The sequence below is a fragment of the Durio zibethinus genome, chromosome 8 (assembly GCF_047325235.1).
Source record: "Durio zibethinus cultivar Kanyao isolate XHJ-2024 chromosome 8, ASM4732523v1, whole genome shotgun sequence".
NCBI classification, from domain to species: Eukaryota; Viridiplantae; Streptophyta; class Magnoliopsida; order Malvales; family Malvaceae; genus Durio; species Durio zibethinus.
In genome coordinates, this window is record NC_143169.1 from 2,750,073 (window position 1) to 2,761,526 (window position 11,454).

Genomic DNA, 11,454 nt, shown 5'->3' on the forward strand with positions numbered 1-11,454 from the left:
CAAGTAAAAAAAAAACCAAAATCTAACATATGTTTGAGTAAAAAAGTTAAAATAATCAAGCCCTAAAATGTAAACCTTAAAATAATCCCTAAATCTAAAATGGACTCACAAAAATCATAATAATCCCTCAAATAATCAACATGAAAAACCTGAAATTTTTAAGTTAGAAAATGTAAACCCTAAAATAATTCACAAATCAAAACAAGAATAATAAATAACCAAAATCATAAACAATGCAAAATTAGTAAAAATCATAAATAAACAAGCAAAAGAACTAACCATAAACAATGTCACCATTGTCCTTTCTCAACCTCCAACTCATGCTATCCCTTTTTTATAACTCCAAAACCACGCAATTCCCCTTTGGTTGGTCCTTTCATTGACGGCAGACCCCCTTGGTCATTCCTCTCTTCCACAATTTCAGAGAATGTTTTCACTTCATAAGTCCCCCTCTTTCTTGTTGAACTCTTTCCCTTTCAAATAGTTTTAGAGATTTTTTTTCTTTTTCACAATTTGACAGTCGACTTACTAATTTTATTTTTTTAGTCTTTTGTGATTTTATCTGGTTTAATTTTTTTTTTTTTTAGTCTTTTGTCTTTTTGTTTTACGATTTGTTTAGTGGACATAAAAAATTTCACATAATAGAACTTTGTAAGGTTATTGTCATACCACGTTGGATTTTTTGTCAATTTAAATGGTCTAGTAGACAAAGGGATTACATTGGTATATGTTAGACAATTGAGGATTTAATTAGAACTTTTTAAAGTTTAGGAACTAATATATGTTATTTTTTTAAATATCAATTTATATATTTTCTCAAAATTCAGACACCAAAAATGTAATTGACTCTTTTACTTTCTTTCTTTTCGTTTACTTTCTTTGTTTCTTTAACTATTCCATCCGAAATACATTCCAAAATTTGTCCAATAACTGATAAAATTGACAGGTAATGTAATTAAATTGAGACTTCAAAAGTTTGTCTATAATCAGAGATCATTTGGACTAACAAAATGGGATTAAAAAGCATTTCTGATTTTATGAACCTCAACTTAAAGGTTACTTGTCAGATTCCGTTTGAATATCAACAGCAAGTAAGTCAATGACAAGATTTTAGATTGCCATGTTTTGTAATTTTAATTCTCAGGGGAAAAAGAAAAACGCAAAGGGCAATCGGCTACTTAATATAGCACAACTTGCTTGATTCCTACGACTTCTGTGGTCGAATAGTCTGATCGTTTTGATCAAACATAAGCACTTGAAGTTGGCTTTTCTTTTTCTTGTTTTTGATTTGGTGTATGTAATTTTGGACGACATTTCCATGCGGTCAACAACGAAAATTTCACCTGACTGGGTCCAATAATCTGATGTCCTTGATTGATTGAGACATTGAATGTTCAGAGCTGATTAAAGTTGGCCATTAAAGCTGAGAGATTTTTCAAATCAGATATCAGAATATCAGCTGCCAACTTTCTATTACAATTCATTTGCATTCAAAAGTTACAACCAAAGCAGCACACTCGAAAAAAGAAAGAATGAATGACTCTACATTAAAGGCACTGGTTGCAGTGGCAACACCCCTTTTACCATTTTTCGTCTACAAATAGTACAAAGTCCTGCTTTGAGGTTTCCTTGGTTTTTAGCAAAAAACTGAAACAAGAAAGGTGCCTAAGAACTCCCCCATGTTATGGCATTAAATTTTTTGGCTTTAGTTCTGCATTGGGTATCTAACGCCGGCTGCTAGTGCTCTCTGCTGCTCTATCTGAATCATTACCGTAGAAAATGGCAGTGATAATTGTTAGTACTTAAAAATGATGTATTGCTTTTTCTTCTACAATATGATGAAGGAGAAGGGTATTATTGATGGAAAAAATGCAGAAAATCAATGAAAATATACCTGAAAAAGTTCATGCAATTTATTCTTGAGGAAACAGTACTCATGTTCTAAAAGCTCCAAAGCTCTCAGGCACCTGCATTTGAAATGCCAATTAATGCAGGTAATGGGAATTGTTTTCTGACTAAAAATTTAAAACAGTGAAGCCAAAATGTAAACTTGAAAGTTTGGTGTGAATTATAATCTTATAGCATATAAATGTTTTGGCATAAACAATGAGAAGCGTTGACGCACAAAAGAAGAGGAAGAAAAGGGGTGCTGGAGGCATGCATACCCAGCACGGTTATTCTGCTCAGAAGCGGCGCGAAAGGCAACGCAAACGTTTCTGACCCTTTGGGCACCTATGCTAGAGCTGCTTCCCATAAACTGATTCAAATGGATTCCCATTTTCTTGTAGTCCGAGAACTCACTATCCATCCTGTCCCATCACCCCATACATTATCAATTTTCTAACACAAAAAGTTCAAATGAGAGAGATAGACTCAGACGGCAGCCGCATTTTTGCACTCTCCCAAGGAAGTGAGAGGCAAAGCAAATTATTCCCATTGATTGAGAGAAATCAATCAAGTTAAAACCAAAAGACAAAAATATTTGTAGGAGATTGATTAATTACACTAATGATCTGAGATTCTTCAAAAGCTTCTCGGACTCATGGAAGTAGATGTTGACAACTTCAGAAACAAAGTTTGGAGAGCTCTCATCTTGAAGTTGTTGAAGTTGCAAGAATTGCTCGTCCAGTATCCCCTGAACAATCAACCAAACCAATCATCACCAGTTTGTTAATACTACAAACAGCAAATTATCCGAATAACTTCTCAACTAAGTCATCAACTAATACTAGAAGAAGAAGGAAATAGCCTGGAAATTTAAGGGTGGCACAATTTCGTCAAAGAAAAAAATTAAGAAATGGTGCGGCTCAGGACAAAGCCTGCTGTTATCACTCTTTCTTTTTTCAACTGTATGAAAAGAGAAAGAGGAAAAGAAGAGTGATGATGATGATCACCTGGTGGAAGAGGAATGCGAGCAAGCGGTTCATGTCGGCTCGCAACCGATCCGCACCCAACCCCAACATCCACAAAGGCAGACCCGTTTTGGCTAGTGGATTGTTGAATCCGCACGAACACAATGACTAAAATTTGACAAAAGAATTGGGGTTTTAACTCTCCTTATGACTTACTACATGAGTTAATAACTTTCCTTTTTTTTTCTTTTGCTGGTTTCACTCTTTATAGAGTTTAGGGTTTTGCGTTCTTTCTCTTTGAAGCGAGAATTTCACACTCGTAAAGCCTTAAGTTCCACAACTATTTAAAGCGTGGGAGTTAGCTTGGACCCAACTCCTACACTATAAAAATATTAGTAAAAGAAAAACATTAATAAAATATTTACTCCCAAAGATAGCCCGTGGTAGTACGTGCAGCCCTATAAGCGTTTTCCTTCGTGGAGGAATTAGAAGAAATGTCAACCATCAAGGTAAAACTAAGTCGGCAAACTCATTACTCGCTCACTATGATAAGATATTTAGTTTAAAATTTTAAAATTTTAATTCAATTAACTTATATAATTATTTATAAAATTTAAAATTTAATATATTTATGATCTAAATTAGTAATCTAAAAATAAATAAAAATAAATTTTGAATTTAATGATTTATTAATGGGGAAAAAGATCCATTTTCATTGCAATGTGAACTTCAGATGCAGGAAAAGAGAGTGAGTAAAGGTAAAGGATGTGGGGAGAGGGCGGCGTGCAAAGTGGGTCCAAATCGAGGTGAATGTGGGGTATCAACCGGACCACCACACAAATGCTGTACTCGAAAGTAAACAGAGTGCGCTGAGACTTTCTGGGAGGCTTTAGATGTGGGTAACCTGCTGTCCCCGTACTCAGTCACCTCGCGTGCAGTTTGTTTTTCCAGGCTAGTGCGGCGTTGATCCCTCACTGCCACCCGACAACTGCCTGCAGCCGGTAACTTGTCAGTCACCCCTTCAACACTGAAATAAAAAAAAGGGCAAAGGGCAAAAAAAGTTTTTTAACAAAAATTTAATAATTATTTAAATTATTTAAATTATATTATAATTAATTAAATTTTAAAATTTTTAATTATTTATTTTTATTCAATTAAATTTTTAAACATTTATTTTTATGTAATTGAATCTTCAAACGATTAATTCATTGTTCTTTAATAAAAATTTAATTTATAAAAATAAAATATTTGAAAATTTAATTAATTATAATAAACAATAAAACTTAAATAATCATTTAACTTTAATTTAAAAACTTTTTTATGTCCAAAAAATTATACAAACCAAAATGAAAGAAAACGAACAGTAGCTTTCACATTTAAAACAAATTTATTCACTCTCATGCTTTTTCACACATGCTGCTGCCCAAACAACCACACATTCTATACTGGTGACTTTTCTTTTTTTTAAAACATCACTTTATTTTCTGACTTTCCTTTCTTTCTTTTTCTTTCTTTTTCTTTCTTTTTCGAGAAAATTGTTGAGGTATACAGTCTGCATTGAAGTATGGGCACGGAGGAGAAAGAAAAGAAGCGCCCGGTAAACAAGGCTAAACTGTGGCAAGGTCGAGGATGAGGTGACAAGTGCTTGATTTGTTTTTTTGTTGGTTTTGACATATGATGAAAATGATACTCAGAAAACCAAGGGAGCATATATGATGATGATGATGATAAGACTTTTCAAAGAGTATGGTAATAAATGTTTGGAGCCTTAAATATGTGTTGATTCTTTCTTCACTTCACTTTGCAATATGGGGCGACCATCAAACTCAGTTAGCTTTCAATGCCCAGAAAATTATCTCAGTTGATGATCAACCCTTGTTGAAAAGTTAGTTTCTTGTATTCCCATCTTTCTTGCCTAAGTTCTGGAACTTCTTGTTGTTGTCCATTAGGTAACTATATGCCATCATAAACTTTTATCATAGGAAAGAATTTTGGTATTTGAAGGGAAAATGCACACTCCAGGATTCTTTTTTCTCTTTTCTTTTTAACCGTAAGTTTTATCATAGGAAAGAAAATGCACTCTCCACAAACTGTTATCAAAGGAAAGAATAAGTTTCCAAAATATCATGAAACTTTAAAATCAAGAAATTTGGTTTTTTTTTTTTTTTTTGCCAATTAATCAAGAAAATTGAGTTGAATTAGCTAATGCCTATGTTAGAACAGATAAATTTCCTTACCTCCAACATCAACTAAATACAACCCTATGCATAATCTATTTTAAATCAAAACTAATGCTTCATTTATTAAAAATATTCATTTGGTCAGCTCGATTAATTCTAAATCGAATTATTCAAAATTAAATTAAATTATTTTATTTTTATTAATTGAACTAAATTTATTAATTATGAAAATTAATCAATCGAATTAAATTCAATTAATTTTTCAATTAACAAAAATTGTCATTTATCTACATTTTTTTTTTTTACATTTAATGTATTTGCTAACATTGACATATATATATATATATGCATGTGTATTTTCTGTGCAATAATGGCTAGTGCCTAATTGAAGGATTAAAATTGAGTAAATTTGTGTAGTTAAATAGAGAAATTGTGGGAAAAAAAAACGAACACATTAACATTGGGGAAGAAGAAATGATAATTTATGGCAGCCATGGAATTCTTAAATTCCACACTACAGGAAGTAGCAGCAGGACAGGCCAGCAGAAAATACCCATGCTGATGATATGTTTAAGCATTATTTTAGTTTAATTTGATTGCAGAATTAAGCATGTTATTTTGTTTACAGAAACCTCGACATACTCACTTGAAAAGCAAGCATGCTTTCTGTAGATGTAAGCAAAAAAAAAAAAAAAAAAAAAAAAACCTTCCTCTCTCGATTTATTATGCTTCTGTTTTGTCAGATTAATTGTCACCATATACTAGTAAATCAGATGCATTTTGTATTAGTATATACTATTTTTATTATTTATAATAATATTTTTATATTATAAAATATTTTTATATTAAATATGACATGAATTAATATAATGAATTCCAATGTACAAAAAATATATTTTTTTAATATAAAAATTTCAAATTTTTCTCTTAGTAAAATTTTATTTAACATAGAATTCATAATCATGCTTTTCTGCGCCCCTTGTTATTTACTATAGCCATTACCCATCCAAAAGAAACCATTCTTTATTTTTCTCCATTGTTATTGTATTACTTATTATTATTATGATTACTCTTTTTGTCTCCATTTGCATAGAAATTCCAAATTGGGGTCCTAAACATGAAATCATGTCTCCTATTATTCCATTGGTTCAGTTTTCAATTGGTTTGAAAAGGCATGAGGTCATTTGAAGAATAAGGTCGTTATTTATTAATTGAGAGGACTCATTGCTCGAGATGTATAATTACTTCCTTTGTCCACTTCTAATCTAAGACTGCTTCAAAACTATTGGATTTGGCCAAGGGCCAAATTCGAAATTAATGTTTTGAAATATTTTTATTGAGTATAGAGAAAGATTTATATGAAATTTTTAATGTTAAGTTTATGAAATTTTTTATTAGAAATAATTAAAAAAATGTTAATAATTTGAAATGTTTTGTTATATAAATTAAGTGTATAAAATATTTAAAATTTTTAATAAATTTTGATATATTTTTTAGATAGGTATTTTTAGTAAAAATATTTATAAAATTTTTTACTATTAAATAAGTATCAATTAAAATTTAAATTATAAATGATATTTTTAATAATTTCTTACATATTATTAATTTTCACTCTATCAATTTATCAATTTAGATTTTTTAATAAAATTTTTTTAAATCATATTCAAAAAAAAAAATTTCATAAATTTTATTTAAGTTTTATCCTTCAAGCATATGATTTAAATATGATTGGCGTACGATTTCGTTACTCAAAAGAACATAATTCTAATTAATTTCTTTGTTTGGATAAAAATACTTTTGAACATTTCATTAGATCCATAACCCTCGATCTACTGATAAAGATGCTAGAAATTTTGAGTTTTGCATTGGAGATGGGAAATTTAAATTCATTCTTTTTGGTAAGAAAGAAAGCAAGAAAATGGTAAGGAAAGAAAAAGTTTCAATCTAACAGTTAGAGCTACATGAGAACATGTGTTATTTTGCAACTCAACCATTGAATTAAAATACTTTTCTTCCTTTTCTCTCTTCTCTTCTTACCAAACAGATTATTAAATGTATTACTATAGCTACTTGTTATTGATACAAAGAATAAAATTTTACTTGAACCATCACTCCTTTGATGGTTCAAATTATCATTTTAAAGGTAAAATATGGACCCTTTCAGCCAAATTGGGTAACTTGGTTTGGATTAGGGTTTCAATTCGAAGCCCAATTCTATTAGTTATCCAAGGCTTTTCGGAAGACAATTAACCAAGCCGAACACAGCCTGCTCACTTTTTCTTTTTTTGTTGCACAATGGACATGTACAGCCAAGAGCCAACCATGAACCATTGCTGGGTTCATTGGGCTCAAGTTTTTACACATGCTTTACTTGTTTTTTTGTGCTTGGGAAATTGCTATACTTCATTCTTAAATTGAAAGAAAAAGTTGTTAAATGGTTTTGTTTATGTTATTTCATGGTTGAGTAGTTTGTCAGACATTGAAAAGGACAGTGGACATGACCTATCATGAAGAGAAAAGTTTGGGGTGTGGCGATAGTATTTCGGGATGTGTTCCGATCTAAAATCAACAAAGCATGCGAAAGAATATGGAGAAAGAGAAAGGGCAGTTATAACTAAGGGAAGAAGAGAAAGTACTAGAATTATGAATGTGTTACATATTTATACCTTGCAAATGATGACATGACTGATCAACTTGCCTGGTGTTCAGCTGCTGAAATGACAATCGGAGTTACATTGGTGTTGACATGATCATTAAAGTATAATAGGTTTAAAGGTTTTTAGTTATGCTAATTGTTTTCACGTGTCATAACTTTGAGGTTGAAGATTAATAATAAGTTTCCTAATTCCTGCAATTGGCATTTGATTGATAAAGCCTTGATATTGTGGTGCAATCAAACTGTATTAAACCAAGATTCCAGCCCACACAACAACCAAGAAGAATTTTGCATGATTCTAGAAATATATGTAGAAAGAAGAAGAAAAATAAAGAAATAGAAAGAGAGAAACAAGAATAAAAGAGAGAATTTAGTTGAGAGAGAATATGATTGATTTTTCCATAAAGAATGCAATCTGTTACAATTCGCTTTTGTACCACCTTTCGAGAATATCTCACACGGTTACTTGTTTGCTACATTCAAAATAAAATAACTTACTTGCTTATTAAAACGACTAGCTTAATGGACTGACTATTACAAGCTTATAATATCTATAACCCAATATCATAAAACTTATAGCAGGCCCATTACAATTTCAGATCGCAACACCGCCTCCTCATTCAACAAATCCTTGTCCTCAAGCATTGAAAGAAGGAAAATTGTTCTGCAATTCATATAAGTTCTCCCAGGTGGTATCTTTTGGATAACTGTTACTCTATTGCACCAATACTTCAGTGATTGCTCTCTATTTTTTCTTGTTCAACCTTCTATCCAAAATGGCAACCTGCTCCCTTGTTATCACTCCCTCTGCATCTATCATTAACAGTTGACGTTGTGTTGGAATCTTACCAATGTGTAGTTTGAGCCATAACACATGAAAAACAAGATGAACCTTAGCTTCTGGAGGTAATTCCAATCTGTAAATTGCTAGACTAATTTTCTCCAACATTCTATATGGACCAAAAACCCCTGCTGCTGACTTTAAACAAGATAGTATGTTTGGAGTTTAAGATAAACTACATCACCAATTTGAAAATGTCTATTAGTTCTATGTTTGTCAGCCTGCTGTTTCATCCTGTTTCTGGCTCTATCTAGATGAAACCTTAATAACTTGATCATAGCTTACCTTGCTTAAAGACTTCTATCAACTTTTTCACCTCTTAAATCTCCAGATAGGTAAGGCATATGAGTTAAGGCTGGTTAACCATAGTCTATCTCCAGGTAGGTAAGGCATAGGTAGGTAAGGCATATGAGTTAAGGCTGACCAACCATAGACTATCTACAGGTAGGTAAGGCATATGAGTTAAGGCTGGCTAACCATAGACTATCTCATATGGGGTGGTTTGTATGGACATGTGGTAACTAGTGATATACCACTACTTAGCCTATGGTATCTCTTTTGCCCACTATTTAGGCTTTTCCTCGTTCATACATCTAAAATAGGTTTCCAAACAGTTGTTAAATCTCCAGGTAGGTAAGGCATATGAGTTAAGGCTGGCTAACCATAGACTATCTCATATGGGGTGGTTTGTATGGACATGTGGTAACTAGTGTTATAGCACCACTTAGCCTATGGTATCTCTTTTGCCCACTATTTAGGCTTTTCCTCGTTCATACATATAAAATAGGTTTCCAAACAGTTGTTAACAACCTCAAACTGTTCGTTTGTTTGGGGATGATATGAAATAGACATTTTCAACTTAGTTCCAAGCAACTTAAACAATTCTTTCTAGAATAAACAGGTAAAAACCTTATCTTGGTCTGATGTAATAGTATTCGGCACCCCATGCAGTTTATATGTATTGTCTAAGTAAGCTTGAACGATAGTAACATTAGTGTAAGGGTGAGAAAGAGTGATAAAATAAGCATATTTACTTAATCTATCTACTACCACCATAATCACATCCTTCCTAAATGATTTAGGTAAACCTTCAATGGAGTCCATAGATACATCAAACTATACCTTATCTGGAATAGGGAGAGGTTGAAGTAAACCAGGATAAGTAGCAACGTCATACTTGCACCATTGACAAGTTGAACATTCCCTTTAGAATTACCTTACTGCCCTTTTCACACCCTTCCAGTAAATCACACTGGCCATTCTTCTCATAATGGCTTCCACTCCAGAATGCCTCTTTCCACTGAATTATGGAAATAGTTCAATAAATCCTGTCTCAATTCTGGATTAGATCCAACCACTAGTTTACCTTTCTTCTTAGTTGATCAGACTACGTTGTAAATTTAGGACACTGTTCATGTTTATGCTTGATCTTGTATAACAAATGTATCATTGCTGGATCCTAGCTAGGATTGTTTAATCCAGGTGATCAGCTCATTAGCCATAAAAGAAATGGAACATAACATGGCTGCAGGTTTCCTTGAAAAAGTATCAGCGGCCTTGTTGGTTGATTATTTTTTATCAACGAGTTAATAATCGAATCCTATCATCTTCATCACTCAAAGCTGTTAAGAATGAGTACTAGTTTTTTTTTTCAAGCAAGAATCTCGGACTTTGGTTATCTATTTTGATTTGAAAGTGCCTCCCAGTCAAATAAGTGCTCCACTTCTTGACAGCATTCAATTTAGCTACCATATCTTTTTCATAAACTGACAAAGTTTGATATCTAATGGATAAAGCTTTACTATAAAAAGCAATTGGCCTCTGCTTTTGGCTCAAGACAACTCTAATACCAAAGCTTGAAGCATCTACTCAACTACAAAAATAGCATTGAAGTCAGGTAAAGTTAAAACAGTTGCTGTTGTCATAGCTTCTTAAAGTTTCTCTCAAGCTATAGTGGCTGACTCTTGCCAATTAAAGGCATTTTCTTGAAAATCTGTAAGGGGTTTCGCGGTGACTCCATACTCTCTAATAAACCTGCGGTAATAACCTGTCAACCCTAAAAATCCCCTTCACTTCTTAATGGTTGTAGGTACCGGCCAATCCTTTGTACAGTCATTTTTTTACTGTCCATGGCAACTCCTTTTGTACTCATAACGTGCCTCAGGTATTTAATCTCTGAAGCTCCCAAATCACATTTCGATAGCTTGACGTATAGCTAGTCTTTTACCAACACCTCAAACACTCGTTGCAAATGTGATAAATGATCTTCCCAGGCTGGTGAATAAACCATAATATCTTAAAAAAAAACACTAACACAGACTTTTTAAGGAAAGGTTAAAAGATACTATTCATGAGACTTTGGAAGGTAAAGGGTGCGTTGGTTAACCCAAAGGGCATTACCAAGAACTCATTGCGTCTTTGGTGAGTCCTAAAAGCAGTCTTGTGTAGATCTGCAGGACTCATTCTTATTTGATAGTAGCCAAACCTAAGATCTAGCTTAGAAAACCTTAAATAAACATATGATAATTATCTAATGTGACTTTAAAAAAAAATCCACCACCAATATATAAAACAACTACCTTAAAATTTTACTTTAATGTTTTGTTTGGTTTTTAAAATTAGTAATCAACCCATAAATTCTAGGATGTTTATTCTTAAATTTGATCTTCTTTCGTCCATTAATTTCTTTATTCACAAAAAAAAAAAAGTTAATGCCCATAGTTTACACCAGAGATTTAACCTATTAATCTTTATTTCGAGGTTAAAACTTTTAAACGTTAACAAACAAATTCATATATAGATAGGAAGTTTCAATCATACTTTGGTCAATTACAATATAATGCACCAACAAATTAACGAAAAGCATATGATCACAGTACATCTAACATGAAATCAGAAGTACTGTCGAATTCAAACATTCTGGCC

General features: G+C 32.3%; 1 protein-coding gene across 1 annotated transcript; it reads right to left on the bottom strand.

Annotated features, from left to right (window-relative positions):
- Positions 1-1,328: 1,328 nt before the first annotated feature.
- On the bottom strand, positions 1,329-3,214 carry LOC149516973 (pseudo histidine-containing phosphotransfer protein 6-like). The gene is made up of 5 exons (XM_089765114.1): positions 2,895-3,214; positions 2,505-2,635; positions 2,166-2,309; positions 1,895-1,967; positions 1,329-1,759 (listed from the first exon to the last, which is right to left on the bottom strand). Exons 1-5 carry the CDS (start codon positions 2,961-2,963, stop codon positions 1,706-1,708), a joined length of 471 nt encoding a protein of 156 aa, XP_089621240.1. The 5' UTR covers positions 2,964-3,214; the 3' UTR covers positions 1,329-1,705.
- Between the last annotated feature and the right edge of the window lie 8,240 nt (positions 3,215-11,454).

Excerpts from the sequence above, each read along its gene's own strand:
- LOC149516973 (XM_089765114.1), bottom strand. The coding sequence starts at position 2,963 with ATGTTGGGGTTGGGTGCGGATCGGTTGCGAGCCGACATGAACCGCTTG. Across the intron at positions 2,310-2,504 it reads AAGAATCTCAGATCATTAGT|GATGGATAGTGAGTTCTCGG; the intron begins GTAATTAATCAA and ends GTGATGGGACAG. Across the intron at positions 1,760-1,894 it reads AATTGCATGAACTTTTTCAG|ATAGAGCAGCAGAGAGCACT; the intron begins GTATATTTTCAT and ends GTAATGATTCAG.